The 20,212-nt window shown below is 38.4% G+C and overlaps 1 protein-coding gene across 1 annotated transcript in view; it reads right to left on the reverse strand.

The window, feature by feature from the left end:
- Nucleotides 1-20,212, reverse strand: part of CSTF3 (cleavage stimulation factor subunit 3) — a gene marked incomplete at both ends in the record, with an annotated part of 84,049 nt that overhangs the window by 14,680 nt on the left and 49,157 nt on the right. Inside the window, 7 exons of the mRNA XM_080690594.1 lie at nucleotides 2,599-2,761; nucleotides 3,559-3,636; nucleotides 5,096-5,222; nucleotides 5,937-5,971; nucleotides 6,345-6,411; nucleotides 7,741-7,838; nucleotides 9,099-9,131. Coding sequence (XP_080546720.1) covers nucleotides 2,599-2,761; nucleotides 3,559-3,636; nucleotides 5,096-5,222; nucleotides 5,937-5,971; nucleotides 6,345-6,411; nucleotides 7,741-7,838; nucleotides 9,099-9,131 — 601 coding nt within the window. The remainder of the gene's footprint in view (nucleotides 1-2,598; nucleotides 2,762-3,558; nucleotides 3,637-5,095; nucleotides 5,223-5,936; nucleotides 5,972-6,344; nucleotides 6,412-7,740; nucleotides 7,839-9,098; nucleotides 9,132-20,212) is intronic.

The raw sequence follows: 20,212 nt of genomic DNA on the forward strand, positions 1-20,212 counted from the left end.
TCATGAGTTCAAGATCACCCTTGACAAGATAGTGAGCTTACATCTAAAAAAAAATTTTTTTAAAGTACTGGAGAATGACCAAAATGAAGCAGAAATCAGAGTATAATGAGCTCTTAAAAAAGGGGACCTATACTAGGTAAGATCCATACTTAACATTTTTTTAAGGGCATACCCATATCCATGCAGCTCGGGAATAGCTAGAATTCAAGTCAGATTATACAGTCCTGCTAGCTTGAAGAAACATGGAATTTTGTGCTATGAGAGCAGATGGAAACTAAAGACAGACATTCCCCTAAGGAAAGAGAAAGAGCCTGAAAGTCTGGGCATAAAAATCACTAGGTGCAGTGGCATATACTTGTAATCCAAATATGTGGGAGGCTGAGACAGGAAGATCCTAGGTTTGAGGCCAGTCTTAGCAACTTAGTGAGATCCTCGGCAACTTAGCGAGCTCCTATTTCAACATAAGAAACAAAAGCCAAGTACAGTGTGACACACACCTGTAATCCTAGTATTTGGGAGGCTAAGACAGGAGGATTACAGGTTTAAAGCCAGCCTCAGCAACTCAGTGAGGTTTGCATCAATTTAGTGAGACCCTGTTTCCAAATAAAAAATAAAAAAGGGCAGGAGGTGTAGCTCAGAGGTATAATACCTCAGGGTTTAATTTTTAGTACCCAAAATATTTTTTTAATTAAAAAGAATGGCTGGGGTATACCTCAGAGGCAGAGTGCCCTTGAGTTCAGTTCCCAGTACTAAAAACAAACAAACAAACAAACAAACAAACAAACAAACAATCCTAAAATGCCCATCCAATCCCTGAAATGTATGTAATGTGTCAGGAAAGAACAAAGAACCCAGCAAAAAGTAAAGATGGAGGGCTTAAAGACTTGAATAGGCATCTTAGCAGCTGCCCATTACAAGAGATATTAAGTTTAGAATTTGAGTTGGATATATCCTAATGGTCTGGATAAATGTCTTAGTGCACTTTCCACTAGGTGTTAGGAGCAAAGACTGTGTCCCAGAACTAAAGGAGTTGTCCTGAGATTAAGTATACGATGAAAACATGCCCATCTTAATGGTAAAAAACCAAACTTCCTGTCACAAAGTCTGTCAGTAATTTAAATTCCTGCTATCTAAAACTCAACAGTTTTCAGTGGAATATAACAGAATTCAGAATTTTTTACATGTACCATTTGTACAATGTCTGAAAGAAAAATCCTAAATATTTAGACATGTGATAAAATAGAAAAATATGACCCATAGTCAAAACAAAAAGCAGTCAGAGGAGACCCACTCCATGATATCTGATGGCCTAGATGTTGGAATTGGCAGATGAGAATTTTATAACCTTATATATACATCAAATACCTAAAGAAAAAGATAGTAACATAAGGAATCTCAACAGAGAAATGGAAATTACATAAAGAACTGTACAACAAAAAATTTCTAAAATAAAAATTCACAGAACTGAAAAGTATAGTATATGAAATAAAGAATTTACTGGAGCCAGGTGTGCTGGCACACACTTGAACTCCCAGAATTTGGGAGGCTGAGAAAGGACGATCTCAGTTTGTGGGCAGCCTCAGCTACATAGTGAGGCCCTCTGCAACTCAGCGAGACCCTGTTTCAAAATAAAGAATAATAAAAAAAAAAAGGTCTGGGGGTGTAGCTCAGAGGTAGAAAGCCCCTGGGTTCAATCCCCAGTAACACACACACACACACACACACACACACACACACACACACACACACATTATTGGATGCACTTAATAGTAGATTAGATGTAATGAAGAGTCGGTCAATATGGAGATAAATCTATAGACATTATTAAGTCTGAAGAACATAAGAGAAAACATTATTAGAGATTAAAAAAAAAAAAACTGAACCTCAGCTGGGCATGGTGGAGAATGCTTGTAATCCCAGGACTTCAGAGGCTGAGACCAGAAGATCATAGGTTTAAAGCCAGCCTCAGCAACTTAGGGAGACCCTATTTTCAAATAAAAAAATATCACCGGGCGTGGTGGTGCACGCTTGTAATCCCCCGCGCTTGGGAGGCGGAGACAGGAGGATCGCACAGGTTCGAAGCCAGCCGCGTTGGCTTAAGAGACTCTGTTTCCAAATAAAAAAGTATAAAATAGGTCTGGGAGTGTAACCCAGAGGTAGAAGGGTTTCCAGGAACCCCAGTACCACGAATCCAAACCAAATCAAACCAAACAAAACAAACAAAACAAAACAAATAAAAAAATGTCTCGGGAATCAATCACAGGTTTGCAGCCAGCCTCAGCTACTTAGTGAGGCCTGCTGCAACTTAGCAAGACCCTGCTTCCAAATAAAGAATAAAAAAATAGGGCTGGGTTTGTAGCTCTAAGGTAGAAAGTCCCTGGGTTCAATCCTTGGTACTGCAAAAAATAAATAAATAAATAAATAAATAAATATTTTAAAAGTTTGGGGTTGTAGCCTGGGTGTAGAACGTCCCTAGGTTCCATCCCCAGTACCACTCCCCCCATAAAAAAAAAAAAAAAAGAATCTCAGTAATCTATAGGACACTATGAAGTGACCTAACATCCTTACTTGTAGTCCTATGAGGGTTCATCTTCTTACCTCTTTTTGTTATAAGAGTCTGATCCTCTGTACGGAGAGGGTTGCTCTTTTCCCACTGTATATATTTCTTCCACATATCTACTTGTTGTGCTTCTTGAGGAGTATTCTGAGGAGGCACTGAAGGGGCGTTGCGGTCCAAACCTTTCATCACTGTCTCATATTCCTAAACAATAAGCATTTAGAAAAATGCTGAGCCTAGAACAACTCAAATGTATGGAATAGAGGTGATCAGTTTGAAATGCTTTCTCCAAAATGACTATATGTTTTTTCAAATATCACTTTTTAATATAATCTAAAAACTAAGAGGAAAAAAGATAACAGTACTATCCACACAAAAAGAGGTTCCCGGAAGTCGGTGAGCATCCGGGCCCTCTCTGCAGAGAAGAAGGGCTGCTCTCTAGGATGTACGAGTTGACAGATCAACATGACTAAACATGTTGACATTATTATTGCCAACTGTCCAGATGTGTCTTTTTAAATTTCAACAGTTTGTACTAAAAGGCTACTTTTTCTAACTTCTAAGAATGCCAATGAATGAGAAGTTCTTCACATAATGAAGATGTGTCCCTGGGCACTGTTATTTTATAACCATACTCTGCCTACAGAGTAGTACAAAATTCAGATGAGCAAATATGAAGGAAGGATAGGATAAACTTCACCAGTCCTAGGCAGAATCATGCTCCTATGTCCTCAAGATTGTGAAACAAACAAACAAACAAACAAACAAACTTCCTAATCCAATTAATTCTCTTTTGTCCTTTGACATACCTGAAAAAGAAGTACTTAAATTCAAATATGTCATCTCTTCAGACAGTGATGCCAGTTAACTTCCATTAATTGTTATTAGTTCAAATTACTAATGATTGAGATTATCAAGGGTTATGCCAGACAAGGAAGTCATTGCTACCGCAACAGGCTTACTAGTCCCTAAAATAAATGATGCCTAATGGAATTCCTTACCTTTGCTACACGCCTAGCATTCATGTAATCTCTACTCCGATCTTCAATCATTTTTTTAGCTAAGTGAATATTTATACCCTAAGAAAAAGCAGAAACATATTAAAAACACATTATTATTATTTATAGCAGTGTTTAGCATCAAACCCAGGGCCTTACATATGCTAGGCAAGTGCTCCGGCACTGAGTTACACACACTAATTTTAAAATTAAATAGATTTTTTTGTGTGTGTGATACTGGGGATTGAAACCATTGGCACACAACTGTAATCTCGGTACTTGGAAGGCTGAGACAGCAGGACTGCAGGTTTGTGGCCAGTCTCAGCAAATTACTGAGGTCCTCTGCAACTTAGTAAAACTGCATTAAAAAAAAAAATAGGGCTAGGGATGTAAGTTCAACCCCAAGTACCAAAAGAAAAAAAAATTAAAACCAATAATATTATCACTGCAATTAAGAGAAAAAGGTATACAGAAACAACTGGTCAGTAATACTGTAAAAATAATTCCAAAAAGGCATAATTTCACAGGCGGTCAAGGGCAATGTGTTTGTGTATAAATATGTTGAGTAAAAATAGGGCTAGGGATATAGGTGAGTGGCAGAAAGCCTCCCTTCCATGCAAGAGGCCCTGAGTTTAATCCCTATACTACCTTCACACTGAAAATAGTTTTGTAAGCTTGTAGTTCTCCCAGAATATTCTCTAAAACATAATGACATTAATATGGATATTCTAAAAATGTCACAAAAACATTAAGAGTAGCCCTTTCATTATAATCAACACAAAATCAGACAACATGTCTGCCAGGCGTGGTGGCGCACGCTTGTAATCCCTGCGCGTGGGAGGCTGAGACAGAAGGATCGCACAGGTTCAGTCTCAGCTACTTAGTGGGGCTCTCAGCAACTTAGTGAGACCCTGTTTCCAAATAAAATATAAAAAAGGTCTGGGAGTATAGCCTGGAAGTAGAAAGCCGCTGGGTTCCACCCCCAGTACCACTAAAAAAAAAAAAAATAATAAATTAGACAACGTGGACCACGGGTATAACTCGGTGGTATGGAGCTTGCCTAGTATGTAAAAGACCCTGAATTTGATTCCCCAGCACAACAAATAACAAAACAAAAACCCAGACAATGTGCAACTCTGATATTCCAGTACATAATATGAGAAAAAAAAATTCATAAATCTAGAATAGATAAAAATTAAATGGTCTTTATGTATATGTTGGGGGGTTGTGGAGCTTAAGAGTGTTCTGTCACTAAGATATTCCCCCTGCTCTTTTAATTTTTTAATTTTTACTTATTTATTTTTGGATAATGGGAATTGAACCCAGGGACATTCTACCTCTAAGCTACAACCCCATCCCTTTTAATTTTTTTATTTTGAAACCAGGTCTCGCTAAGCTGTTGAAGGTCTTACCGAGTTGCTGTGGCTGGCTTTAAACTGCAGTTTTCCCATCTCATACCCCCATGTACTAGGATTTTAAGTGTGTGCTGCTGTACCCAGCTCTTGCTTTATACTAATAAACTACTACAGCTTTAACTTACCTCTTCATACTTGTTATAGTCTCTCCAGAGTTGTTCAATATTAATCATTGGATTAACACAACCTCGTTGATAAACTCTCCGGACAGCTGTTATTCTCTGATTTTCTGCATAAGATCCAACAGCTTCCCTGAGATTGAATATGAAATGTCATCAATTATATTAAATCTAAATTAAGTGTGTCTCTTTTTTTTTTTTTGGTATGGGGATGGAACCCAGGGGCATTCTACCTCTGAGCTACACCGCCTGCCATATTTTTTATTCTTTAATTTAAAATGGTTTCATTAAGTTGCAGAAGGCCTCACTAAGTAGCTGAGGCTGTTTGCAAACCGAAATCCTCCAGTCTCAGACTCCTGAATGCTGGGATTACAAGCGTACGCCACCACGCCTGGCTATTCTTTCTTTCTTCCTTCTCTCTTTCTTTCTTTCTTTCTTTCTTTCTTTCTTTCTTTCTTTCTTTCTTTCTTTCTTTTTCTTTTTGGTGACACGGGGTTCTTGGAAGCCCTTCTACCTTCGGGCTACACTCCCAGACTAATTTTATACTTTTTTTTAATTTTTGGAAACAGGGTCTCTTAAACCAGCGCTGCTGGCTTCGAACCTGCGATCCTCCTGTCTCCACCTCCCAAGCGCAGGGATTACAAGAGTGCGCCACCACACCAGGCTATTCTTTATTTTTGAAACAGGGTCTCCCTGAGTTGCAAAGGGCCTCACTAGTAGCTGAGGCTGTCTGTGTACCATAATCCTCCCGTCTCAGCCTTCCGAATGCTGGGATTACAAGTCTGCACCCCCATGCCCGGCCTAAATTAACTGCTTATATTTTAAAAAGACCTATAAGAATACTTACACGCCTTTTAAGAAATTGATGTAATCCACCCAAATCTAAAAAATAAAACAAAAATGTTAATATCTTTCTTGGTATTTTCAAATTTAAGTGTATTTGTTTATTTGTTTATTTGTTTGTTTATTTATTTATTTATTTATTTATTTATTTATTTATTGTGGTGCTGGGATAGAACCCAAAGGCCTTCTACCTCTGGGCCACACACCCAGACCTATTTTATATTTTATTTGGAAACAGGGTCTCATTAAGTTGCTGAGAGCCTCACTAAGTAGCTGAGGCTGGCTTCGAACCTGTATAATCCTTCTGTCTCAGCCTCCCAAGTACTGGGATTACAAGCGTGTGCTACCCTGCCCAGCTCAAATTTAAGTGTATTTAAGAATAAATTTAAGTATTTAAAAATTTTAACTTTACCTGATAGGACATAATTTCCATTCCAATTTTATCCAGTGCAAAGTCATACGCTTGAGCCATTTTTTCTCTGAAATGAATGTGAAAAACATTTTTTAAAAAGTGTTATCAAAATGTATCTATACAATTATAACTTCTAAACATATGATCAGAACAGCATTTAAACCTCTCTTTTGGTAAGTGGGATTGAACCCAGGGGCATTCTACCTCTGGGCCCCATTTTGATTTCTGTTTTCGAGCAGGGTCTTGCTAAGTTGCTGGGGGTCTTGCCACCCTCCTGTCTCAGCTTCCCAAGTACTAGGATTATAGGTGTGTGTCATCACACCCAGCTGCATTTGAACCTTTTCTATAAACAAAAACAAAGTCTTTGTAAGTATATAAAGTAGCTCTTTTACATTTGTCATTAACTTGTGTACTTTGTTTCCTTTGTCTACTTTTTTGTGAGCTTATCACAGATAAGGCCTGTGTCTTAATCATTCTTATATCCTTTAAATTGCCTAATTTTATTTTATTTTGCAGCATGAGGGACTGCACCCAGCCAGAGTTGTTCTACCAATGAGCACAATCCCAGTCCTATTTTATTTTATTTTTATTTTCAAATGGAGTTTTACCAAGGTACCATGTCTCCAGCCTAAAGTTGGCTAATTTTATATATAGCAAATTCATGTGTGGAAATAGTTGGTTCTCTCATTAAGGGAGTAAGTTATGTCTAAAGATCTATTAAGTTGGAAGTAAAATTTAAGGAGAATGAACTTCCTCTTTAATAGATAAGAGAAGATAATAAAGATAGAATACTCGTTACAAAAAAACTTGACTTTCTGTACTGGAATTACAGGTGTGCTCTACCATGCCCAGCTTGACTATTTGTTCTATACAAAACAGCATCTGAGAAGTTCCACTATTTATATTCAGTACAGACAGGTAGGTAGGTATAAGTCCTAATTGGTAAGTCAATTACCCAATATTTGGCCTTGGATCACTTAAATAGCAAACCTCCCAAAAACCATGTCAGGACAAGTATGAAGATGCTTTGTTTAAAGAGTTTGACAGGCCTGTCAACAGAATGGTTTAATGTTGCAAACACACTGTGCTTCAATATATAAAGGTTTGGGTGATTCAATTCTCCAAAGTTGAGACTGCTGATGGCTTTTTTTGAAGCACTTTTCCTGATTTCTTAAAGAATATTGACTTCTTTTTTTTCTGCAATACTCAGGCAGAACCAGAGCCTCAAACATGCTAAGCAAGTGGCCTATTACTGAGTGAAAACCTCAGCCCTGAATTCTGACTTTTCCAATCCTTAAGTCTCTTCTACCTGGAGTCAAGAGACAATGTGAGTTTATGTGGAATTGAATGTGTACTTGGAGACGACTTGCATTCTTAAGCTCTTGAGTTCACTTACTTGTAACTTGGTAGTTTACCCTTGGTTTCTCGGACATATGAAAGATAACACTTCCATAAATCAATGTGCAAAACCTTCATAAGGCATCTCTGAAATAGCTTTAAATACAAGAAAATATTATCAGACTCCACTTAAGTAAATTTCACATGTACATCAATGAACTAGAACATTAAAAAGTAAACAAGTTCAGCTTATTTCAGGAATTTATTTTCTTCTTTGTTTTGTTTTTTGTTTTTGCCACTAGTGGTTGAACCCAGAGGCAATCTACATCTCAGCTATACCACCAGCCCTTTTTATATTTTATTTTTGAAACAAGATCTTGCTAGGTTGCTGAGTCTGTACTTGAACCTGTGATTCTCCTGTCTCAGCCTCCCAAGTACTGGCAGTAGAGATACACACCAGCAAGGCCAGCTAGGAATTTATTTTCTCATGAATAAAAAGCAAGTAACAATTCCTTCCCATTTCCAAGGTAAAATCATGATTTTGGACAGTAGAGCATAATTATTCTCTTTTTCTCCCCAAACCACAAAATATATTGTTTTTTTTCCAAAATTTTTATGGTGAATTTTTTTCAGTACTAGAGATCGAATCCAGGGGTGTTCTACCACTAAGCTAAATCCCCATTCCTTTTTATTTATTTACTTTAATTAATTAATTTTTTTTGTGTGTGTGGTACTGTGGTTCCTGGAAGCCCTTCTACCTCCAGGCTACACTCCCAGACCTATTTTATATTTTTTTATTTGGAAACAGGGTCTCCTAAGCCAGCACGCGCGGCTGGCTTCGAACCTGCGCGATCCTCCTGTCTCTGCCTCCCAAGCGCGGGGATTACAAGCGTGCGCCACCACGCCCGGCTTTATTTTTAAATTTTAAGAGAGGGTTTCACTCAATTTCCTATGCTGGTCTCAAATTTGCAATCCTATTGCCTCAATTTCTTGAGTAGTTGGGATTACAGGCATGTAAATATTTTTAAGCAGGTAAAAAAGATCAAGAAAGCAGAATTCCTATATAATCACTGCCTGGATTCAGTAACTGTTAATATTTTACAGTATCTGCTTTATACCTATTGAGTCTTAAACTTTAGCATAATAGCTGGTGTGGTGGTGCAGGCTTATGATCCCAGTATTTGGGAGGCTGAGACAGGAGGATCACAGGTTCATGGCCAGCCTCAGCAACTTGTGAGGCCCTCTGCAACTTAGTGAGACCCTGTTTCCCTGTTTCAAAGTAAAGAATAAAATAGGGGTGGGGATGTAGCTCAAAAGTACCCTGGGTTCCATCCTCAGTACCAAAAACAAACAAACAAAACAAAACAAACAAAAAAACCTTCAGCATAATATTCAAAGTATATGTAAAGAACTCACCTTTTCAACCTTGTCATAATTTTTAGCTTTAATCTAAAGAGAAACAAAAAATAAATAGAATTAATATTATTCATTTCAGAGTACCAAAATACTATTTCTGGATTGCTGGCTAATTTTTTGACCAATCTTGAAACTTTATCTCTACACCTATTAATCTTGTTCTTCAGGAATAACAGATAGTAGGGATTAGAAGTCAACATGGAACTGGGCATGGTGGCACATGCCTGTAATCTTAGTACTTGGGAGGCTGAAACAGGAGTTCACAACTTACACCGTCAGCAACCTAGGAAGACCTTATTTCAAAACAAAAAGTATAAAGGGCTAGGAGTTTACCTTGGGTTCAATTCCTAGCACTAAAACCAAAACAAAAATATGGGTAATATTAATTATAAATATTAATTTAAAATATCAGTATAAACTGATTCTAAATGGGTTTTCATACTAATTTACATGGAAATTTGCGAATACAAAATTAGCCAGGTGTGGTGTTTGGTGCTTGTAATCCCAGCATTTGGGAGGTTGAGACAGGAGGATCACGATTCAAGGACAACCTCAGCTACTTAGTGAGGCCCTCCACAACTCAGTGAGACCCTGTTTCAAGATAAAGAATAAAAAATAGGTCTGGGAATGTAGCTCAGAGGTAGCATGCCCCGGATTCCATCCTTAGTACCGAAAAAAAAAAATTATTAAAGTCGTAAGATAAATATAAAAATATACACAAGGTCTACCCAAATACCCTTATATATATCTACTGAGGACAAACTCTTCTTAAAGCTTTACTTTCCCTTAATATCTACTACAATTTGATTAGAGCAACAAAAAAGGAGATTTGAAATTTTTGCAAGCACTGTGCTAGGCACTGAAGCTACCACAGAGAACAAGATAGGCATGGTCTGTTCCTGTCCTCACAGAGCCAACAGATTATGGGGTTATTAAAACAAGAAGAAGGTTATTATAAGAGAGTGTAGTAAGTGCTAAGCTTAGGGGGTGGAAACAGGGTGCTAGGAAACATTGAGGAGTAAAATAACCAGAGTTGGGGAATTGCAAAAGATTTCCTGAGAAAAGGTATGATCTTAAGAACAAGATGGTTGGTAAAAAAAAGGAGTTAGTTGTTCTAGGCAGGAGGGATAACATGTACTAAGACTGAGATTAAATATTATTATGCTTCCCTTAATTTTCTCTGAGTATCTTCATCAGATAGTGGGTGGGGCTGGTGGCTCACTTATTTGTATTATACAAGCAAATCACTGTTTCACTCTGATCAGTAAATATTTTGGTTGCTTAGAGAAATTTTTACTCAGCAAATTTTCCCAAAATTTTCTGGTTTAAACTACTATAGAAAACAGGGCATGGTGGCACATGCTTGTAATCCCAGCATTCGGGAGGCTGAGACCTGAGGATCGTGGTTTGCGGACAGCCTCAGCTACTTAGTGAGGCCCTCCGCAACACAGTGAGACCCGGTTTCAAAATAAAGAATAAAAAATAGGGCCGGGGGCATAGCTCGGAGGTCGAATGTCCCTGGGTTCCATCCCCAGACCTGCAAAAACAAAAACCAAAAACTACTATAGATGTAAAGATGGGGTTTTTTTTTTTTTTTTTTTTTTTTTTTGCGGTACTGGTGATAGAACCCAGGGGCATTCTACCTCCGAGCTACACCCCCAGCCCTAGTTGTTTTTATTCTTTAGTTTGAAACCAGGTCTCACTGAGCTGCAAGGGGCCTCACTAAGTAGCTGAAGCTGGCCATGAACCGCAATCCTCTGGTCTCATGCTGGGATTACATGCTACACCACCACGCCATATTATCTTAATCTTTGGTATTCATAACTTTTACATGATATGCCTAATCACTTTGCTTGTCAGGCTATGGTGTGTGTGTGTGTGTGTGTGTGTGTGTGTGTGTGTGTGTGTGTGTGTGTGTGTTACTGGGATGGAATCCAGTGGCATTCTATCTCCATGATACACCTTCAGCCCTATCTTATTATTTTATTTTGAAACAGGGTCTCAGTAAGATGTGGATGACCTAAGTTGCTGAGGCTGGCTGGCTGCAAACTTGTGATCCTCCTGTCTCAGCTTCTAAAGTACTGGGATTTCAAGCATGTGCTACCATACCTGGCTCGTTGAGCCACTTTTTACTGGGGTTCCTGGAAACCCTTCTACCTTCGGGCTACACTCCCAGACCCATTTTATATTTTTATTTGGAAACAGGGTCTCTTAAGCCAGTGAAGCTGGCTTCGAACCAGTGCCATCCTCCTGTCTCCGCCTCCCATGCGCAGGGATTACAAGTGTGTGCCACCACGCCTGGCGCTATGAGCCACTTTAGTAAGGCTCTGAAGTCAAACCTCATAGGTGCACATTCTAGTTATTCACATAACCTCCTTTTGCTACCTGTAATCCTCAGGTCTCAGCCTTCCAAGTACTGGATTATAGGTATATTATATTATAATCCACCAAGCCTGATTCTGAAGACCCAATGAGTTATTAATATAAAGCTTTTAGAACATTGCCTGATGGAGCATGGAGCAAACACTTAGTAATTTCTATTTATTATAATTACTACCAGTTCTGCTTGGAACACAGCATGTCCAAAAACCTAGGTTTTTTTTTTTTATTTTAGCTTAAAATTTATCTTTTAAAAATCCCTGTCAGAAGCTGGACATGATGGCACACACTTGTAATCCCAGCATTTGGGAGGCTGAGACTTGAGGATCACAGTTCACAGATAGCCTCAGCTACTTAGTGAGGTCCTCTGCAACTCCGTAAAACCGTTTCAAAATAAAGAATAAAAAAATAGGGCTGGGGGTGTAGCTCAAAGGTAATTCCCCTGGGTTCTATCCCCGGTATTGAAAAAAAAAAAAATCCCTGTCAGTTAGGCATGGTGGTGCAGGCCTGTAATACCAGGTCTTGAGAGGCTAAGATAGGAGAGGATCAGAGGTTCAAAGCCAACCTCAGCAATTAAGGCTCTCAGTAACTTAGCAAGACCCTTTTTCAAAATAAAAAATAAAATAGGACTGGGGGTGAAGAATGCCTCTGTAGGTAGAATGCCTCTGAGTTCAGTCCCCAGCACTGCAAAACAAAAACAAAAAACAAAATCCCACAAAAAATCATTATCTTTCTTCCATTTGTTTGTTGTTCTCCTTCTAGAAATTCCAATTATATACCTTAAGTTTCCTGCTTCTATCCTTGAAATGCTACATACCTTTGGATTTGTATAAAAAGTGTTTTTTTATACTGGGGATTGAGTCCCAGGGCATTCTACCTGAGCCACATCCCTAGCCCTATTTTATTTTTATTTAGAAACAGCGTCTCGCTAAGTTGATGAGAGTCTCACTACTTGCTGAGGCTGTCCTTGAACCTATCTTATTCTGTCTTAGCCTAAGTACTAGGAGTACAGGTGTGGACCACCATGCCCGGCTTCAAATTTTTAAAAATACCTTGTCTACTAGACTCTCCAGGCTAAGTCTTCATGGTACCATTATTATTCTTTTAACCAACTATTATATCTGGTTCACAAATAATGGGTTTGGCTCTAGAGGATTGTTAATACTGCACTTTGAATCTTATGCTAATACTATTATTTTGTTCTAGTTCTCTTTCCTCTAGAAGCTCTAGTTTGTTGAGGCCCTGTCCTGACAGTTTTCATTTTCATTTCTCTCTGGTTGTTTGATCCTTAAATGTGCAGATTTTCTCTTCCCATTCACTGAAGTCCTAGGAGCAGTAGAAGCTGACACCATTTCCACTAAGACAGCTGAGAAACAGGTGTGGGCAGAAAATAGGCCACTGCTAGTCCTCTACCAAGGTACCAGAAAGAAATCTCTGCTCAAGAGTAGGGAGGACTCAGACAGCCTCTTCTCTTCCTATTGTTTCCTAGAGGCCAGGCTAATGTCAACATTAGTCTAGGGTAGAAAAGTAATTGAGAGGTTGCAAATGGTAATATCTACTTTATCAGAAAGACATGGTGGAACATTTTTCATGTTTCACTATTTTATGCAATGGAACTAAATGTGAAATTCACATTTTTCCTTTTTTTCTCATCAGAGAAATAAAATTATTTGTCAAATGTGTTTGAATGAATTTCATTAAATTACATTTATTTCCTTATTCATAGAAGAAAAAAATCTCATAGCATCAGAATTTTGAAAAGTATGTTGTCTTTAAGTTGTTATTATTTTGGTACTAGGGATGAACCCAGGATCATTGTACCTCCAAGTCACACCCCCAGTCATATTTCATTTTTATTTGGAAACAGTGTACTTGCTGAGGCTATCCTTGACCCAGCAATCCTCCTGTCTCAGCCTCCAAGTACTGGGATTACAAGCATGTGCCACCACACCTGGCTTTAACTGTTGATTATGAGAATCATTAAAAACTACAATTAACTCGAAATGGTTAAAAAACACACTTGACAAATGACCCCACTGCATACAACTATCAAGGAAAATCAAGAAGCCAAACAGTCTAAAGAAAAAAGCCTCTATATACTCTGCTTAGGTTTTCACACAATAACCATTTGAGAGGACTCGAATCTTGTATTTTTAGACAGTACTGACCACAAAGCAGAGCAAGGGCGAGGATCCACCCACCATCACATGGCAGTGTACAATAAATAGGGTGAACGAATGAATGAACAGCAGAACTATTCCTAATTGGTCGGGGCACCTTTTCTACTCTTAAGTATGACTTATAAATCTTTATGGACCTTAAGAGAATCAATTTAAGTTGGATTTATTGTAAAAGGTACCTTGACTGCTAATCATCCAAGAAACTTAGCCTTAACTCTGAAAGCAAATAGACCCTCGATATAAACCCGCATCCTATGCTTTTACTTTTTCATTACTCTTTCTGGCTGCTCTCCAATTTCCTATACTCTGAAAACTGTCTTGGAAGGTTATAGAATGTAAGTAATTTAAAGGAATTTGGAAAACAATGAAGAATGGCACTTTAAGATCTATGAGCAGGTTTTTATGTTGCTGGAGTGGTTACAGATCTTTCTCTTTGCCCCACTCGCTCCCAATTATATGGTAAAGCTGTTAGGAGTAGTGTCTGGATATAAATTCATTTTTTTGGGGGGTGGTACTGGGGATGAAATCCAGGGGCATTCCGAGCTACACCCCAGCCCTCTTCTTTTATTCTTCATTTTGAAACAAGGTCTCATTGAGCTACAAAGGGATTCAAAGTAGCTGAGGCTGTTTGTTAACCACAATCCTCCTGTCTCAGCCTCCCAAATGCTGAGATTACAAGGCGTTTGTATTCAAAAGATAATTTGTGTGCATTTTATGTGGAAGACTCAGTTTAATCCACAACTGTTATTTCCAGTGCTAGAAAAGGGCTGGGGTGTAACTCGAAGGGAAAATGCCCCTGGGTTCCATCCCTGTATAAAAAAGAAAAGAAAATGTCCTAAATCCAGTTATCGTCATGTCCAGAATAGATTTACTTTCATTTTGAATCTTATAGTAATCATATGTCATTAATTAATCTTCCACTTTCCTGAGCCAACTAAAAAACATTTTTCAGGGCTGGCGATGTAGCTCAATGGTACAGCATGTGCTTTCCATCTATAAGGCTCTGGATTTGCGCGACACACACACACACACACACACACACACACACACACACACACACACTTTATCAACCAGATATGGTGGTGCTTTCCTGTAATCCCACCAACACAGGAGGCTAAAAATAGGAGGACTAAGAACGTGAGGCCACCCTAGGCAACTTAGAGAAACCCTATCTGTCTGGGCGTGGTAGTGCACGTGTGTAATTCCAGCATTTGGGAGGCTGAAACAGGAAGATCAGGGTTCAAGGACAGTCTCAACTACTTAGGCCCTTTGCAACTCTGTGAGGCCTTACTTCAAAATAAATAATAAATAATAGGGCTAGGCGGGTAGCTCAGAGGTAGACTGCCTCTGGGTTCCACGCCCAGTACTACAAAAAAAAAAAAAAGAAAGAAAAGAGAGAGAGAGAGAGAGAGAGAGAGAGAGAGAGAGAGAGGAAGAAACTCCATCTGAAAACAAAAATAAAAAAGGAAAGGGCTGGAGTTAGGCGTTAGTTGGACATACCAAGTAGATATAGGAATAAAACCCTATTAAGGAACATATAACCTAGTTAGAAACAAAACTAATATTGGAAGCAATGTAGGACTTATAGATAGAAGCAATATAGGATTGAACTCAGGGGCATTTTACTTCCAAACTATACCCACAGCCCTATTTTATTTTTTATTTTGAAATGGTGTCTCACAGTTGGGTATGGTGGCACATGTTTGCTATCTCAGTACTTGGGAGGCTGACATAGGAGGATTGCAGGGTCAAAGCTAACCATGGTAACTTAGTGAGGCCCTCTACAACTTAGTGAAACCTTATTTCCAAGTAAGAAATAAAATCAGGCTGGGGATACAGCTCAGAGGTAGAATGCCCCTGGGTTCAATCACCAGTGCTAAAAAAAGAAAAAAAAAAAAAAAAAAGAAAAGAAAAAAAAAAGAAAAGAAAAAAAGAAACAGGGGCTCACTATATTGCTGAGGCTGACCTTAAACCTGCAATCATCCTATCTATGTCTCCTGAGTATTGGGATTACAGATGTGTACCACTACATCTGGCTAAGACTGAATTTAAATTTAAATTGCTTTGTATATATTCTGTGTCCTATAAAATTCAGAGGAAAAGGAATTACATGTAAACTAGATAGAGTTAAAAAGGAAAGTTTGGCTGAATAGATGGAATCCAGAACATCATGAGAAAAGGGATTTACACAAGTCAACTGAAATAGCTTCAGAAGTTTTCTGTGAAATACTAAAGACATTCATGTAAGAATATGTTTTAAAATATAGGTGGTAAGCTAGGCATGGCAGGGCATTCTTGTAATCCCAGCACTTGGGAGGCTGAGACAGGAGGATCGTGGTTTGTGGACAGCCTCAGCTACTTAGTGGTAGTGAGGCCCTTTTGCAACTCAGTGAGGCGATGTTTCAAAATAAACAATAGGGATGGGGGTGTAGCTTGGAGGTAGAATGCCCCAGGGTCCTATCTCCAGTACAGCAATAAATATATACATACATAAATAAACAAATTTTAAAAAGGTTGGTAGTTGTGGTGAAGGTCCCTTACAGAGAAGATAACAAATCCAAACACAGTTAAATCTGATATGCTAAAAATAAAAGTCACAGATTTTCCTGGCAGGTGATAACGATGTCAGTAGGGAAAGGATGGTTTGTCAGCAGCGTGTGTGAGGTATAGGTTGGTGGGAACACAGCGCTAAGTCTGTGGGATGAGGCTGAGATGCTGTTGTATTTGTCAGTGTAAGGGGGGAGTGCTGGCCTGGGCTTGGGGGAGAGAGAACAGGCAAGATATAATATCTTTTCTTGGGAATAAAAATAAGAAATGTTAAGAGAGTTGCTGTACAGTAGAACTTATTTTTGATTAGGTATGAGATAAATATATTGATTAGAGTCAGGAAACAAGGGATGTTTCAACTAAGACAGCATAAAGAGGTATATTTGAGTCAATTGTTAAAAAATGTTTACATATACCTAGGGCAAATAAAAGGGGATGAAGAATATACAGAAAAGTAAGAACTCATTTCTCAAAATTATCCATTCTTTGGCAGAGAAAAGAAATAGAATGCCAAGGGGAACTTGAGATAAGAGAAATAAGAGAAAACTATAATTGTAAAGTCAAAGGAGAACACTCTAAGGAAAAGACCTGGGGTAGGGAGAGTGTGTCATGCAGATCAAAAGGAATAAGGGTGGACTACATGTGTGCATAGCCACCCTGCCTATTGGTAGACATTTAGGAATATATACTTAGTGGCTGCAGTGGTGTGCACCTACAGACCCAACACTAGGGAAGCTGAGGCAAGAGGATCATTAGAGCTCAGATATTTGAAGTCAACCTGGACAACGCTGCAAGATCTTTTTTGGAAAATAAATAGTAAGTATTATTCACATTTGATATGTCTTTATTTAACTAGAGTGCAAAAGACATAAATGCAGGAGGAATACACATAAAACAGCAGAACTGATACTGCTGGAAGGGTTGAGATGATGGTGTTTCAGTGACAGATATATTTTTGTAGCATTTTATTCTCGTAACAATTTCACAAGTCAAGAAAACAAGGAATTATTTTTTAATTTTTTGCAATACCGAGGATTGAACCCAGGGGGCATTCTACCTCCGAGCTACATCCCCAACCCTATTTTTTATTTTTTATTTGGAAACAGGGTCTCACTAAATAGCTGAGGTTGGCTTAGAACCTGAAATCCTCCTGTCTCAGCCTCCCAAATGCTGGGACTACAAGCGTGCGCCACCACACCTAGTTTAGGAAAAAAATTTTTTTTTTGGGTGCTGGGGATTGAACCCAGGAGCATTCTACGACCAAGTACAACCCCAGCCTCATTTTTTATTCTTTATTTTGAAACAGGGTCTCACTAAGTTGCAGAATGTCTTACTAAATAGCCGAGGCTGGCTGCAAACTTAGATCCTCCCATTTCATCCTCCCATGTACTGGGATTACAAGTGTGCACCACCATGCCCAGCTAGGAATTTTTTTAAGAGAAAGAAAATCACATCTGATTTTGGACAACAAATCCTCTTCATAGCATAATTACTATTTTCTCAAAAATTTTTTATAAACATTCTACTTTTAATGTTTTCATAGCCTTATCAAGAGCTAAATGGCTAAAATGTTAAGTAACTGCTAGGTATATAAGACAATAATGAGCCAGGTGTGGTGGTATACACTTGTAATCTCAGTACTTGGAAGACTAAGAGAGTAGGATCACAGATTCAGAGACAGCCTCAGCAAGTAGTGAGACTCCTAGCAAGACCTTGTTTCAAAATAAAATAGCTCAGAAGTAGAATGCTCCTGGGTTCAATCCCCAATACTGAGAGAGAGAGAGAGAGAGAGAGAGAGAGAGAGAGAGAGAGAGAGAGAGAGAGAGAGAGAGAGAGAGAGAGAGAGAGAGAGAGAGAGAGAGAGAAATAATGATTTCAATCAAGGCTATCAAAAGCAAAATTCCCACCCAAATTTGATTTTGTCCAAATTTAAGTCATCTGTCAACAACCATCACTTAACATTTATAGACTCAGACAGGTTTATCTTAAGTCTAAACCCTTTGTAAATAGTTGACTGCACAACTCCAAACATCTTTCAAATGATAATTAATCTGAATGGTACCAGGGATTGAACACAGGGGCAAGCATCACCCCCAGCTCTATTTTTAACTCTTTATTTTGAAACAGGGTCTCACTAGGTTGTGGAGGGCCTCACTAAGTAGATAAAGCTAGCCATGAACCTGCAATCTTCCTGTCTCATCCCCCCAAGTACTGGGATTGCAAGTAAGCGCCACCACACCCAGCTAATCTGAAATTTTTGAGCAAGAAAAATTCACCATTTACTTTATGAGAAAAATGAATAGTCAGGTGTCACATCATAGTTGATAATGGTCCAAATATACAAGCACAATCCCATGATTTATCACCAAGTGATGTCCTAGGTCACTTATTTTGCAAAAATATAGTCTATGATGTTCTCTTCTCAATGTCAATACTGATTTCTATCAGGTGTCATTTTACTATTAAGCAATACATGGATGTAATTAGTTGGAAGCCACTGGGTGAGTTTGAGACTCAATAGCTTAGCTCCTCTAGCCCTCATCATGTCACTCCTCATCTAACACTGGTCTTTCAAAGGCAAGTTAAAATTGAGAGAAAAAAATGTATACAATAGTTTAAGATCATTCAGTTATCAGGATGAAAAGATCAAAATTTTAAGCCACTAATGTTAAAAACAGCATAATTTCTATATTGTACAGCCAGAGTGGTACTCAAGTGGGCATGCTGATTTGCTTTCCTCAAGTGTTTATTAGTTTATTGTACATCAATCTTCTACCACACCACCTTAATTGACAGCTTTTATGAATTGTGCTCTTAATAAAAATTCTTCCAAGCAAACTTAAAACATTATTGAACAATACAATTACAGCCAGGTGTGGTGGCCTAAGCTTACAATCCCAATACTTGGGAGGTTAAGACAGGAGGATCACAGGTTTGAGGACTGCCTCGGCAACTTAGAGAGGACCACTTAGTGAAACCCTCGGCAACTTAGTGAAACCCTGTTTCAAGCTAAAAAATAAAATAGGGCAAGGAGTGTAGGGTATAACCCAGAGGCAAAATACCCTTCAGTATTCAATCCTCAAGTACCAAATCCAAAGTTCAATCCTCAGTACCAAAAACCAAAGCCAAAACCAACAAAAACGTTCAAAACTACTACATATTGCCTTAGAAAATCTCCCCTCACTCTCATTTCCCGAGTTATTCTCCCAAAAAGGTGGGTTTGAATAGAGAACCAAGAAGAGCAAATCTTTTTTTTGTGGGTATGTACTGGGGATGGAACCCAGAGGCATTCTACCTCCGAGCTACACCCCCAGCCCTATCTTTTATCCTTTATTTTGAAATAGGATCTCACTAAGTCGCAGAGGGCCTCACTAAGTACCGGAGGCTGGCCTTGAATCTGTGATCCTCCCCTCTCAGACTCCCAAGTACCGGGATTACAAGCATGTGCCACCAGACCGGCTCTACCTACACTTTTATAATAAGAAATAAAACATAACATTTATACTAGATATCTAGTTACTCAAATAATACTTCATTTGGCCTTTCTTGAAATCACTTTTCAAGCTGGATGCCTAGATCAAAGGTAGAATGCCTCTGGATTTAAGTACCACAAAAAATAAGAACAATAATAAAAAAGGGTCATACACATACAAAAAAGAACTTTAAAATAAAAAAAAGAACAGGATTAAGCTTCTACAGTAAGTGCATACACTCAACAGATAGCATATATTTTTAAGTAATTTGCCCCCTATCTATCAACATAAATTCGTGTTTAGGAAAATAAACCACTTACCTCATTCTACAAATGTACATTTCTTACATTGAAATAGTCCATGTTTCTAAAATCATTATTGTTATTCCTAGTTATAGACAAGTAATTATATTGCAACTCTAGTTGTTATACTCAAGAAAACATAATCAGTATATATATATATATTTTTTGGTGGTACTGGGAGTGGAAACCAGAGGCTTTCTACCTCTGGGCTATACTCCCAGATGTATTTTATA

This window comes from Muscardinus avellanarius (assembly GCF_963383645.1).
Source record: "Muscardinus avellanarius genome assembly, chromosome: 1".
In the NCBI taxonomy this organism is placed as follows: Eukaryota; Metazoa; Chordata; class Mammalia; order Rodentia; family Gliridae; genus Muscardinus; species Muscardinus avellanarius.